The sequence below is a fragment of the Camelina sativa genome, chromosome 14 (assembly GCF_030686135.1).
Source record: "Camelina sativa cultivar CO46 ecotype springtype chromosome 14, ASM3068613v1".
In the NCBI taxonomy this organism is placed as follows: Eukaryota; Viridiplantae; Streptophyta; class Magnoliopsida; order Brassicales; family Brassicaceae; genus Camelina; species Camelina sativa.
This window is the reverse complement of record NC_141893.1, coordinates 2,912,539-2,925,382: the sequence shown is the minus strand read 5'-3', so window position 1 is coordinate 2,925,382 and position 12,844 is coordinate 2,912,539. Positions and strand designations below refer to the sequence as shown.

Sequence of the window (12,844 nt, the reverse complement as noted above, 5' to 3'; positions counted from 1 at the left end):
GAGCCCAATAATTGAAGTTGGGTCGTATGAATGCGAATCTGCTTGCTTCACAGTTCACAAACTTCACATTCACAAACTTTGTCCCCTGATTCCAACATTGTGCACACTTTGCAAATTCATCAAGTAATAAACTAGAACATCGGCATTCGGCATCTCGTCACACTGTTTGGCTGTTGTCCTGAAACATGATCACTCATTCACTTGTGTATGCGTACTTTACCAAATGTCTACAAATATAACGAAGATGCCACTGCCCACTGGAAGAACTTTTCCATATACTGAAATTTTAACTCCAAAATCTGACATTGTATTTGTTGGGCGTATCATCTTGCACATGCTCACAAGAAAGCCGCCTGTTGGGTTGGGTGGACAAGTGCAAAAAAAAAAAAAAACCTTTTCCTTGTGGAAGTTGGACTCAAATTTGGACATAAAACCTGGAGAGTGGCCAATCTTTTTGGTCAGACACTTGCAAACGTCGGTTACTGTGCTGTAAACCAAACAACAACGACAGACCCGGTCCTAACAACGGCCAAATTAAACTAGTGTTGGCACTCTGTTTTTTTAAAGTAATTGGCATACTATCAAAATCTTGCTATACATACATTTAACTCTTGGATCTACTTGTATACAAGATGTACAATAGACAAACAATAATTTGGCCGTTGGATTGATGGTTGATGTTGACCCAAGGCCACTAAAATGGACTGTTTCTTCACAACAAAACAATAGGTATAAAATATAGTGTGGAAGTAATCAAACTCTAGACAGTCAAAAAAGGCAACCCAAAAGGGTAGAAACTAAAAATGGACAGCTAACAAAGGTAAAAAAAAAAAAGGTTAAGTCAACATTGTGAAAAGCAAGTGTTACATAAAGACAAGAAGTTACATAAAGGTTGAATATAAAGACAAGAAGTTACATAAAACATAAAATTCCAAATTTAATAAAAACCAAGTTCCCTCAAATGGAAGAAACTAGTTAGGGCTGGGCATTCGGGTAACTCATTCAGATTCGGGTATTACCCATTCGGGTTCGGATAAACGGGTTTAGAAAAATAGAACCCATTGGGTATTTTTAGATATATGAGTTCGGTTCAGTTTGGGTACTATCGGGTTCGGGTCGGTTTGGGTTACAAATTTTAGAACCCGATTAGTACCCGAACTACCGGGTACCCGAAAAAATATAATTAAATTTTGACTTACATAACAAAATATTTTAGATATTTTGATTATTTTTGATATTTATGTATAAAACTAAATGAAATATTCGATTATAATTTTGGGGTAATTGTATTATATTAATGATAAATATTATAAATATGTTTATATGTTTGGGTTTAATGGGTACCCAAACGGGTATCGGGTATTACCCGATCCTAATCTGAATCCACGGGTATTTGAAAATAGAACCCAATAGGGTTTTATAGGCAAACTCATACCCAACTCAAACCCGGTTTTTCAGGTCGGATTCCAGGTTGGATATTCGGGTACGGTTTTTATGCCCATGCCTAAAACTAGTACAAGAAAACAAACAGAGGCCAAAAGATTTGGTGAAACAAAAAAACAGAGAGAGGAAGTGAATTAAATGTTAGGGAAAGTGAATATAACTTCTTGAACCACTACTGCTACGTAACTCGTTATCTCATACTACCAATTACCAAACCTCTTTCAATTCCTTCATTTACTTCTCTATTCACATACAGTTAGTAGTTGGAAGAAACTTACATTCAAAGAACCAACCTTTGACTACTAATTTATGGCACACTAGGACTCCTAATTTAGTTGCCAAAACTTTTTTTTTTATTCTCTGTTTATCAACATTATACATGATTCAGAGCCGATGAGAGATCGATCTCTTTCTCCATGATAAGGATTTGTTTTTTTTTTTATACACAAGATTTCCACATCCTTCCTTCTAAAGAGATCACTACTATTGAAACATCATCGTGGTACCGTCTTCGTTCACCTTGTGGTATCTCTAGCAACTCATGGAAATCCATACCTACAATTTTAAAAAGACATCAATTAAGACAAACTAAAATCGACTATGGAACAGAAGAAACAGAAGAATGTAAGAACATACACCGTACCAGCTTTCTTAGCAGCTCTAAACAAAAGCTCTTGCACAAGATGCTGAGCTGGATCTCCTTCAGGTTGTAATGTGATGAAGAGCTCAACCTCTGAAACCGCTTCTTCGTTTGTGAAGTATTGGTAGAGTCCGTCTGACGATAGTATTAGAAACCGGTCCTTGGACCCTAATCTGTGGTGGTAGAGAGACGGTAAGCAGTTAATGTACGGAGACTTCCCTACGTAATCAATTTGGAACATCTCAAGAAGCGCATTGTTCCACTTAGGCTGCAAATTAACATCAACCAATAATGTCATTAAATCGAGATCACATATAACCCCCATATTGCATGACCAAAAGTCATATGAAATATACACACCTGCTTTAGGAAACCGGCACCGAACGCTCTAGTGACCTTCAAGGAGCCTTTAACCCGTTCATTCGTCACAGCGGTAGCATCATCCGGATGCTCGTTTCTGATTCTCTCAACTTCCTAAGAAACCACAAGAATATAACAAATGAGTAAAACCCCCAAAATTCAGATGCTTATACCATTGTTTAGTTTTAACTTACTTCTTCTATATTTGTGCTGTGATCAACAGTGAGCTGAAAAGCTGATAAATTTGGTATTAAAGATGATTGATCACCCTCACAACCATCCAAATCGTTCATCATGGTCTCTTCATTGATCCTTTCCAAATCCTGTCTAATCTTAGCTAACCAGTAATCTGGCTCTGACTTCTGACCAAGCACAGCTCTACTATCACCAACATTCATCACATAAATATCTTCACCTTTCATCAACATCACAAGCACACAAGAACCCATCAAAGCTAGTTCAGGATTCTCGTCGAGCATCTTATCTGCAGTATCTAAGTACGCTTCCTCTGTTTTCCTCAGAGCTTGAGACAGAGCCTCTAAAACTTCGGAATGATTCGTCAACCGATCAGACCCACCACTTTGTCTCCGGTTGATCTGTTCTTTTAACCGACGGTCAAGATCTTGACCCTCACGATCCCACTCACATCTCCACCATCGCTCGCAAGAATCGTTATTTGAACACGATTCGTCTCCGTTGGTTCTTTCTAGATTCTGAGATCCTTTGGATTCATCATCCCATAACAACCCTTTAAGCTCCCGATGGAGTACGGGATAAAGATGAGAGAGAAGATAATCCGGCGCATCTGGACCGTTGAAGCCGTCGTAAATCCCGACGAAAAGCCAACCGTGCTCCTCCGACACAACCACGTGTACTCGATCCTCACCGGCTTTTCCTTGAGCCCACTGAAGATTCTGGCTTTCCAGCGAAACGTCGTCGTCTAAGCTTACTTCGCTGCTAAAGTTCAAACTGTTCACTGTGAGATTCTCGTTGTGTTGCTGCTGCTGTTGAAAGTTTCGGCTTTTTTCCGACCTGAGTCCCCAATGATCGGAGTCTTTAACGGATTTGATCGGAGCAACGATGGAGTTTTGCCCTCTTGAAACAGTCTTCGAGATTGCTCTACGGAGGATCCGAACTAAAGATCGTTTTCTTGACCCGACCCGTAAAGCTAAACCGTGAGAGAAGCTACGTTGGAACTGATGATGATGATTGTGATCGGAGTTTTGCTTATCAAGCGGGCCTGAGAATAACCCGACCCGATCAAGAGGACCCGACATGAACCCTCTCTCGATCGGACCTGAAAGGAACCCTCTTTCGATCGGACCCGAGCCCAAAACGATCGGACCGGAGCTTTTAGGAATCGGCTGAAGAGGGATTGAAGAAAACGAAGTCGTGCTCTCGAATGCGGCGGCGCGGTCTATGTGACCGTACGGATCGTATAGAGAAGTTGAGAGAGGAGTAGCTGTGTTGGCGCTTACGGAAGCGCCGGAGATTGTACGGAACATGGTCGTCATTGTATCTTCCTCCTCTGAATGGACCTTTGAGGATGAGATTAGAGTCGGTTCGGGTCGTACGTAGCAGAAGGAGTGACCTAAACCTTCGTCTAAAGGATCCGGAAGAAGAACAGAGATGTTTTTTTGCCGGTAACGTTCTCCTCCTCCTCCTCCTCCGCCTGTGAAACACATACTCAGTTTTGTTACTCCGTTACCCATCAAAGAAACGTTTTTTTTTTTCAAAGGAATTTTTTTGAGTTTCAAAGTCAATATTATATAGACGATTTGAGAAAATTCAATATGAGATTGATTTTGTTGTTGTGAAGAAAAAAAAATCCAAAGAGAAGGTGTAAGAAGAAGAAGTAATTAAAGAGAGAGAGAGAGAGAGAGAAGAGTTGACTTATGTGCAAAGAGAAAATGATTTTTCTAGTAACCCAATTGTATTAAATATCGAATATAAGAAAAGAGAAACAAATATATACAAGAGATATTATTCGTTTTTTTTTTGTCTGATTTAAAAAATCGCTGATAAGGAAATAGTGGATGAAAAAAAGTGTGACGTTGAAAAGAAGTAAATGAAAATTTCGCAGAGAGTTGTAACAACTAGCAACTAGTACTAATAAGGAACGAGTGAGGAGGCGTTGACTTAAAAGAGGTTTTTAAGTCAGGGGGTTTCTATTTAAATGGGGAAAGATGGTTTATAAGGACCACTCTCGTATCAGTGTGTGCATGCATGCACGCGCTCTTCTCTGGTGTGAGTCATGACCGCCGTACGAGAGGAGTTGGAAGACGGAGTCTTCTTCTTTTCTTCTTCTTTATTGCGTGTGTGAGAAATATCCAATACGTTCTTTTGTCCTTTTAGAGAGGTGTAATCTATACGTTGCTGAAAAAAATAGTACACGGCACACGGCCTCAGAATGGAGCGTGGACTTTACTTACGCGTGAAAACTCCCATTGCAAGTAAAAAAAGACTTGCTTACAAACTTAGCTGCGGAAAACTAGGAAAGGGCCAATTAAGGAGCTTGCGTAGATAGTAGTATAAATCTCTATTTGTATAAGTCAAAAGGAGTGCCACAAAATTCTCTCATTTGTTTTCGTATCGGCAATCGCCGTTGGATCCCGTGTTCATAGAGAGGATCAGATGGGCTATGAGACAACCACGTGTCACGTTGTCACTGACGGCCTCGTTTTCTTCAATCTCTTCGTCAACTTTCATAATTCCTTTCCCCCCCCCCCACCACCACTACTCTCACCCTCTCTTACGTCATTCATTCATTCATAGTATTTTTTATAAATTTTGGACTTTTCTTTCATTTTTTTTTGTTACTTCTAATTTTGTGTTGTTCGTCAACAAAATTTTATATGAATGTGTTTAGTTCATTTTTATGAAGTTTGGTGGCAATATTCATTTACTTTGGTTGGGGCAGTTGTGAATCATTACTATTCTTAATCACGCCAAGCCAACTAAAAGTCTTTGACTTCGTTTTCTTACTTACGTTTTGTTTAAAGATTTTTTTTTTAATTCGATAGGAACAGACTTAAATTAATAAATAGAAAACCAACTATTTTTATATACATGTTGATAGCGACCACTTGCTAAACAAGATTATCTAAATCCCTTTTGTTTTTTTGTTTTATTCTTTTCTTGCTAACAGTATTTGGTAAAACACGAAATGTGATTGGGGTTTCTTAATCTTCTAGGTCAACCTTGAGTTTCAGGTCAATTCTGGCTTACATTTTACTGTTTATATCGAACTAGATATCCTATGATCATTTGACAGAATTGTAACATTAAACAAATGAAACCTAAGCAGCCAAAAGGATGGCCTACCTTCCCATAAAACAGGTATCAACAGATTTGCCACAAACACAAGTAGCCTAACAACTCCTCCTTCCTACGTACTTTGGTTGCTCACATACTTTTACCAGCGCAGTTCTAGAAACCTTTTTAACACATATAAATTGGTTAATTAACCGCAAGATTTTTGTTATGAAAATTTCTGGATCAAAACTTTCTCTTTTTTTATATAAATAATCGTTTGTCAAGAAGGTTTACACACTGTGTTAGACCAAGCTCTAAATTTGGTAGAAACTAAACAATACTACTAAAACTGAAACTGAACTAATTTACTCTACAAAATTATTTAAATTTAAATAGTTTTTTTTATTAAATATGTGCACTGACAAAATAATATAATATTTAAATATAAATAAAAGAAGAGAAAATAATTTATGAAATTCAATTATAAATTAAAATATATTAGATATCAAATCTAATATAGGAAACTACATGTGTTTGAATGAGAACAAAAAAAATTTCATGTATTTTCTCGTGGCGTGTGAGCGTTAAATTATGCATATATGAAACAGACATTTTGACAGTTTTCTACAAGTAGACCGGGCCATACTTGGCGGGTAAAGAAAGTAGAACCACATAGGAGAACGAAAAGTCTCCACTTTATTCCTTCTTCGTTCTTGTTCAAGGGTCTTTTTTTCCAGACCATCTTCCGTTGCATCATCTTCGCCTTCTTTCAGCTTATATATGTTCTTCTCCGTTTGTAAAGAGTCAAACTATTATTTAGTTGCTTGTTGTTTCTTCCTCTTCTTGATCAGGTCAGCTTTTTACCGTATAACTTTTTACCGGATATGATTCCTCTTTTGCTTAGATTTTTATCGATAGTGATGATTTGATTATATTTTCGTTGGATTTTGACAACTTCAGAAAAGCTACCAAGTCTCTGTGTTTCTGACTAAACTTGTCTGTGTTTTTTTTTTTTATAATACCTCGCTGTTGAGTAATGAGTATAATACTCTGTCTTTCAGACCGTTCTTTGCTAAAAAAAACGTCATTTAAATGGTAGATCATCATTAGGTCTGAAATGGGGAAGCATTTAAAAAACGAGAATTCGAGTCCAAAACATGGCAAAGACAATCACAAATCAGGATGGTTAGCTGGAATGCTTCATGTGCTTGACTTTCACCATTGGAGAACTAAGAACCGACCAATCTGTAAGCTTGTTTTGTATTTGTTTAATAGATTTTTTCAAAGTATTTTTATGGTTAGTTAAAGAAAATAAATGGTTGAATGATTCTTTTACTCTGTTTTTATAGGTTGGAAGACCCCACGAACTCATTCCTTGATGCGTGGTGAAACAGAGGAACATGAACCGTTTCTTGATTCTAAGGATGAAGATTCAAAGATAGTTAAAGTTGTTGCAGATAATAATAAGCCAACGAGACCAGAAGCAAAACTGAAGAAGATGATGACTACAAAGCAAGTAACTGAGTACGTTGATTTTCTTGAAATCCTGAGAAAGGAAGATGTTTTTGTCAAGATAATGAAAGATCAAGTCCAGATCAAGTCTAATCCAAGAGTTTTGCCCAAGTCAGGCTCGTTTCCTATCTCACGCTCTCCAAGTCCTGCTAGAATCGATCACAAGCAGAAGGAGAACTGGTATTCTCCAAACCAAAACAGTGCGGTTTTGAATCTGAATGTTCCAAGAGACACTTCTCATCAAGAACACAAACCAATCTCTCCTTCTCGTGGCTCAGCTGATGATGATCATGGGTTTAACCACACTGTTATAAACGGGTTTAGAGAAATCAAGAAGTTGCTCAAAAACGCACTTAAAGACCGAAATCACACAAGGAAGAACAAGAAGAAGGTTTCGGATGTCGCGAAAGATGATTATGTGGTGAGGTATTCTCAACTCTTGGAGCATAGTTTTAGAAGAGAAGGTGGTGGACTGCGTTCCAAGAGCTTAAAACTTTCATATGAAGATAGAAAGAGTGATTCAAGAGATAATAAACCGCAATTCTTCAGACGGATTTCGTCCTTGTCCAGTCTTGAAGTTCTTGGTTCATTTCTGACCGACCTTCCCCGAGACAATTCTACTTCCAACCTGGAGCCTAGGAAATATGTAGACCGAGATACTAACTTTGGATCCAAGAAATCTTTGTTGTTATCAGAATCTCCCGTAAGAGCAGAGAAGGAAGAAAAATATGAGGTTCACTTAGACAGCCCAAACCAAAGAATCCTCCAACAAGATCCAGATTCTGTTCCTAGCCCTAGTTCTTTGGAACACACTGCACAAAAGACAGAAACTTTACCCTCACAAGGTAATCTTTTGTCTTGAACGAACTATATATAGATAGATATCTATGTTTGATGAGAGAAAGATATGCAAATTTAACAATTCTTTGGATGCTTGTTCTACAGGTTTAGGTCTAACTTCTTTAGACATTTGCAACCATGAAGAAGAAGAAGAAGAAGAAGAAGAAGAAGAAGAAGAAGAAGAAGAAGAAGAAGAAGAAGAAGAAGAAGAAGAAGAAGAAGAAGAAGAAGATGCCTACTTTTGTTATGTAAAGAAGGTTTTAGAAGTTTCAGGCTTCCTTGACAACAAAGACAACGGAGAAAAATGGCACTCAGAGGAACAACCACTGAATCCATCACTAGTATACGAACTCGAGATACAAGAAGAATCAGTAGTGAACAACAGAGAACTTCTCTTTGACTTGGTTAACGAGGCAATCGTCGAGACTCACAACCAATCGTACATATACTTTCCTAAAACATTTCCATATGGAAAACGTTATCTTGATGAGGTATGGGGAAGAGTCGAGTGGAACCTCTCTGGTTTAGGAGATGAGTATAGAGATCGTTCATTGGACGATATTGTAGGAAGAGATCTTACAAAAGCTGATGGGTGGATGAATCTACGAGGTGATTCTGAATGGCTTACTCTTGAGCTTGAAGATTTGATTTTTGATGATGTTCTTGATGAACTGCTTTGTGTCTATTAGTATTTACAAATAGAAAATCCCAAATTTGAAATTTTCAGGTAGATTTTTGCCTTTTATTTTTGGACATACATTGTACTGTATATAAATATGTGTTTGATACAAACTTTTTGATGAATAAAGAATTCTTTTTTTGTAAGCAGTTAAATTAGTTAATATGCTAATTCAGTCCATTTATTCTAACTAAATGGGCCTTTGTTAGCTTATTGGGCCGAGCCTGTTACGTCAAACCCTGAAGCCACGTCTCCTCCGACCACCACCGCGGCGACTCCTCTATCGATCAATTACTTCAGCGGGACACTTTCCTGTGTGTTAGTTTACTGTAACCTTCTCTTAAGGTCGCCGGAGATCCGTCGGGAACAAAGTTGATGTGGCTAAGCAGGGTCCGATACTTGGGATCTTACGGAAGAACTCAAAAACCGCCATGGATGAGTTATCCAGTGGTATTCTACTCAGATTCGTCGGAGAAGAAAGGGAAAGAGACGCCTTTGCAGGTGAATTCATCATCTATTCACTTCCCCCACGAATAAAAACCCAGTCTTTTTGCTTTTTTCCTCACTGAATCTGATTTGTTGTGCAGGAGACTAGAATGAGGGATAGGTTTACTCTGTACGCACGTGGCGGTGAAGGTGGCAGTGGTTGTTCCAGCGTTCGACGGAGCCGTGCCGATCGCTATGGAAAACCTGATGGTACTATCTCCGAATTTGATAATACATAGTTGTTGGATTATTATTCCCATTCCACAGCTATGTTTTAGGTTTGTTGGTTTACTTAGAGTTGGAACTTAGTTTATGTTGCTTTGAAGAATGTTTATGTTGATGTAATGTAATTGGGACTTAGTTTAGGCGGAAATGGTGGGAGAGGAGGTGATGTGATATTAGAATGCACTCACGCTGTTTGGGATTTCAGCGGGTTACAACCTCATGTTGTAAGTTTATGTCACTCTTTTTCGTTTTCCGGAAAGATGTTTCACCATGAGCATTTCTATTAAATGATTTTATGAGTTTTGTAGAAAGGTGGGAAAGCTGGACATGGAACTTCCAAAAACAGGATAGGAAACAGAGGAGAAGACAAGGTTTCATTTATTCTCATTTAGTTCCTCTGCTTCTTTCTTTTATTTGTGGGGAACTTATACATCGTTCTGCGCTTGTTTGTGTTACCGCAGGTCCTGCAAGTCCCTATTGGGACAGTGATTCATCTTCAGGAGGGTGAGATTCCATCTCAGGTGGAAAATGAGTCTCCCAAAGATTTGGATCCATGGGACCTTCCTGGCTCACTGGTTGAGGATCCTGCACTGGAAGAGAACCTTGGTGCTCATCAGGAAACTATGCCGGAGTCTGTTGAAGATGATACTGAGGAAGAGAGTATAACGAGACATTTAGGCATCCCGGAGGAAGATGATTTTGAAGACAGCGAAGAAGAAATTGATCAAATCAGGTATAACGTTGCGGAATTAACACAACAAGGTCAGAGAATTATCATTGCTCGTGGTGGTGAAGGTGGTTTGGGTAACGTTTGTGGTACACGTTATGTAAGAGGCAGCAAGTTTGCTAAATCCGTTATCCGTCAAACCAATTTGAAGAGCATGGAGGACGATGCTGAAGATGAAGATGAACGGTCAGGTATTAAAGCCGGTTCGCTCGGTTCTGAGTCTGTTCTGATATTAGAGCTCAAGAGCATCGCCGACGTAGGCCTTGTTGGGTTGCCAAACGCAGGGAAAAGCACTCTTCTTGGTGCACTATCCCGTGCTAAACCCCGCGTGGGCCACTACGCGTTCACGACACTCCGTCCCAATCTAGGAAACGTAAACTACGATGACTTCTCCATGACGGTAGCAGATATCCCGGGACTTATAAAAGGAGCTCATCAGAACCGGGGTCTAGGCCACAACTTTCTCCGCCACATCGAACGGACCAAAGTCTTGGCTTACGTTGTGGATTTAGCATCGGGGCTAGATGGTTGCAGAGGAGTGTCACCGTGGCAACAACTGAGAGATCTGGTGATGGAGCTTGAGTTCCATGAAGAAGGGTTATCCGATAGGTCGTCTTTGATTGTGGCAAATAAGATCGATGAGGATGGTGCAGAGGAGAGATTGAAAGAACTTGAGAGGAGAGTGAAAGGAGTGAGGATATTTCCGGTTTGCGCAGTTCTTGAAGAAGGCGTGGCTGAGCTTAAAGATGGTCTGAAAATGCTTGTAGACGGCGATGGTGAGGGATCAGAGAGATTAAAATTGGAGAATATCTGTGTTGACTAGTTTAGTTTTGTATCTCTTTTGAGTTCAACTTGTTTCAGTAGATCAACCAATTTGTCTGTGCTGGAGAAGTCTCTCAACTGTTGTACAATGAAATATTTTCACAATTTTTATAATTGATTATTTCACATTGTTTTATAAAACAGAACGATTATGAAAAATGCTACAAACATTTTAATAAAAATTGTAAATCTATATGCATGTTTATGATAATATAGCTAACTAAATTGTAAGTCTATATGCATGTTTATGATAATATGGAGAGGAGACATAAAATCTTAAAAATCACAAAAGTCAATACATAAACTTTATATATTTTTGTCTTACGTTACAAATTAGGAAAAAAACATTACACAGCAGGAACAAGTCAAGCATAATAATAGTTATTACGCAACACAATATGCCAAGCCTTTATTCCAACATACACAAATATTAATAATCATCAAACACATATTTTCCCACTTTCCTTGGCATATATGATTTTAGACCACAATAGTTTCTTCAACAGCTACAGTTTGACCCGCAACTGCAGTTTGATCCGCAGCTGCAGTTGTCGCACTCCTGGTTGTAGTTCTTCTCGCAACTTCACCACACAAAAGCAAACATTCAAAATTTAGTATTAATATGATGAGATAGCAACTACATACATACATATATACAGGTGAAAAAATATACATATATATATATATACAGGTAAAGAAGAGAGGGTCGAAGGCTTACCTGCAAGAGTCACCACATTTGCAGAAGGAGCCACATCCACAGTTAGAACCTGCCATTTCTCTTACTTCTCTTTGATTGATTTTTGTACGTAGTTTCTTTTCTTTTTCTTCTTCTGATGCTTTATGCTATTTAACCAAAGGGAATGGCCAGTATTTATAGAAAAAGAGAAAGATTCTGTTTTATTTATATAAAATGCATATATATATATATATATAATTTATATTTTATAACTTCCCTATCTATATTTTTTAATTTCGTATATGAGAGGGTAAGAAACAAATATGATATACATGAGATACTCGGTTAGCTTTCTTGTTGGACAATATAATCCATCTATATAGATTTAGATTTTCTAATTTCGGCAGATATTATGAGAATGAGGTTTTTGTCCTAAATTATCTCTCTCTATCCTTTTTAGTAAACATGTCCTTAAACAAGATTACAAAATCATCTTTTAGTTTAAGAGAACATGTTATTAGAAAATAATATAAAAGATGGAAACGTACTAATTCAGTGTAAACGAGGCCGGCACGTAGGAGGAACTAGGGAAGTCAAAAGAAAAATTCGGATAGGATTTGTGATGGAACGTACCACCAATTCAGGACCTTGAAGGGGCAAGAAGCCAACGAAAACACCAGCCCCAGCTCTACTGCATGCTATACTATTCTATATATAATGACCCTATCTACACGATTATTCCTTCTATTGTCGTTTACGTAAAGCTATATTAGCGACGACGTTCGTAAATTCCTAGACAGAGACTACTTAGCCCAAACGAATTTATGCGGCTCTTATATTTTTGGCGCTCCAATATAGCATTAGTAAAAATTAGGGAAAATGTTTATACCTACCTACTCGAACTTTCGGCACCAGAGACAAAATAGGCTTGTTCAGAAACCAGTCGCTCACCGACAGATTTAACACCACTCATCATATAATTTTTTTGGGATCCTCCATCTACCTAAATTTTTAATTTTTAGTATAAAGATCAAAACCATACAAACTTCTACTTAATTCCATAGTTACTAACCTTCACTTCAAATTGCATGTACATCAAGTTATCTTTTAAATTAAACATGTACAGTAAGTTGCTACCAAAAAGAAAAAGGTATATATTCGATTTTATGATAATAATTA

At 38.1% G+C, this 12,844-nt stretch overlaps 3 protein-coding genes and 1 long non-coding RNA gene across 8 annotated transcripts; 2 read left to right on the top strand and 2 right to left on the bottom strand.

The window, feature by feature from the left end:
- Window positions 1-1,773: 1,773 nt before the first annotated feature.
- On the bottom strand, window positions 1,774-4,778 carry LOC104739337 (putative protein phosphatase 2C 4). The gene is made up of 4 exons (XM_010459651.3): window positions 2,638-4,778; window positions 2,444-2,557; window positions 2,087-2,351; window positions 1,774-1,998 (listed from the first exon to the last, which is right to left on the bottom strand). The coding sequence occupies exons 1-4, from the start codon at window positions 4,153-4,155 to the stop codon at window positions 1,883-1,885; spliced, it is 2,013 nt and encodes a 670-aa protein (XP_010457953.2). The 5' UTR covers window positions 4,156-4,778; the 3' UTR covers window positions 1,774-1,882.
- Window positions 4,779-6,289: 1,511 nt separating this feature from the next.
- LOC104739336 (protein TRM32) lies at window positions 6,290-8,878 on the top strand. Of its 3 annotated transcripts, none has more exons than XM_010459648.3 (4): window positions 6,290-6,549; window positions 6,798-6,945; window positions 7,048-8,055; window positions 8,156-8,878. In XM_010459648.3, the coding sequence occupies exons 2-4, from the start codon at window positions 6,816-6,818 to the stop codon at window positions 8,737-8,739; spliced, it is 1,722 nt and encodes a 573-aa protein (XP_010457950.2). In that variant the 5' UTR covers window positions 6,290-6,549; window positions 6,798-6,815; the 3' UTR covers window positions 8,740-8,878. The 3 variants fall into 3 exon arrangements, with proteins under 3 accessions (XP_010457950.2, XP_019091866.2, XP_010457949.2); XM_019236321.2 differs by having other exon boundaries at window positions 6,314-6,549; window positions 6,760-6,945; XM_010459647.3 differs by having other exon boundaries at window positions 6,333-6,549; window positions 6,809-6,945.
- LOC104739335 (putative GTP-binding protein OBGM, mitochondrial) lies at window positions 8,852-11,130 on the top strand. 2 transcript variants are annotated; one of them, XM_010459646.3, is made up of 5 exons: window positions 8,852-9,230; window positions 9,317-9,425; window positions 9,582-9,664; window positions 9,749-9,811; window positions 9,902-11,130. In XM_010459646.3, exons 1-5 carry the CDS (start codon window positions 9,105-9,107, stop codon window positions 10,988-10,990), a joined length of 1,470 nt encoding a protein of 489 aa, XP_010457948.1. In that variant the 5' UTR covers window positions 8,852-9,104; the 3' UTR covers window positions 10,991-11,130. The 2 variants fall into 2 exon arrangements, with proteins under 2 accessions (XP_010457948.1, XP_087340318.1); XM_087484192.1 differs by having other exon boundaries at window positions 8,992-9,230; window positions 9,577-9,664.
- Window positions 11,131-11,265: 135 nt separating this feature from the next.
- On the bottom strand, window positions 11,266-12,363 carry LOC147927784 (uncharacterized). 2 transcript variants are annotated; one of them, XR_015579959.1, is made up of 3 exons: window positions 12,299-12,363; window positions 11,708-11,832; window positions 11,266-11,570 (listed from the first exon to the last, which is right to left on the bottom strand). It is a non-coding gene; the product is annotated as an uncharacterized LOC147927784 (long non-coding RNA). The 2 variants fall into 2 exon arrangements; XR_015579958.1 differs by having other exon boundaries at window positions 12,214-12,354.
- Window positions 12,364-12,844: the final 481 nt, after the last annotated feature.

What these genes read in the sequence shown, in the direction of transcription:
- LOC104739335 (XM_010459646.3), top strand. Translation starts at nt 9,105, where the DNA reads ATGTGGCTAAGCAGGGTCCGATACTTGGGATCTTACGGAAGAACTCAA. An exon ending in TCGCTATGGAAAACCTGATG is followed by an intron (nt 9,426 to 9,581) that starts GTACTATCTCCG and finishes GACTTAGTTTAG; the next exon opens with GCGGAAATGGTGGGAGAGGA. An exon ending in GAAACAGAGGAGAAGACAAG is followed by an intron (nt 9,812 to 9,901) that starts GTTTCATTTATT and finishes GTGTTACCGCAG; the next exon opens with GTCCTGCAAGTCCCTATTGG.
- LOC104739336 (XM_010459647.3), top strand. Translation starts at nt 6,479, where the DNA reads ATGTTCTTCTCCGTTTGTAAAGAGTCAAACTATTATTTAGTTGCTTGT. An exon ending in TTCTTCCTCTTCTTGATCAG is followed by an intron (nt 6,550 to 6,808) that starts GTCAGCTTTTTA and finishes GATCATCATTAG; the next exon opens with GTCTGAAATGGGGAAGCATT. An exon ending in AACTAAGAACCGACCAATCT is followed by an intron (nt 6,946 to 7,047) that starts GTAAGCTTGTTT and finishes CTGTTTTTATAG; the next exon opens with GTTGGAAGACCCCACGAACT.
- LOC104739337 (XM_010459651.3), bottom strand. Translation starts at nt 4,155, where the DNA reads ATGGGTAACGGAGTAACAAAACTGAGTATGTGTTTCACAGGCGGAGGA. An exon ending in GTGCCGGTTTCCTAAAGCAG is followed by an intron (nt 2,352 to 2,443) that starts GTGTGTATATTT and finishes GTTAATTTGCAG; the next exon opens with CCTAAGTGGAACAATGCGCT. An exon ending in TAGAGCTGCTAAGAAAGCTG is followed by an intron (nt 1,999 to 2,086) that starts GTACGGTGTATG and finishes TTAAAATTGTAG; the next exon opens with GTATGGATTTCCATGAGTTG.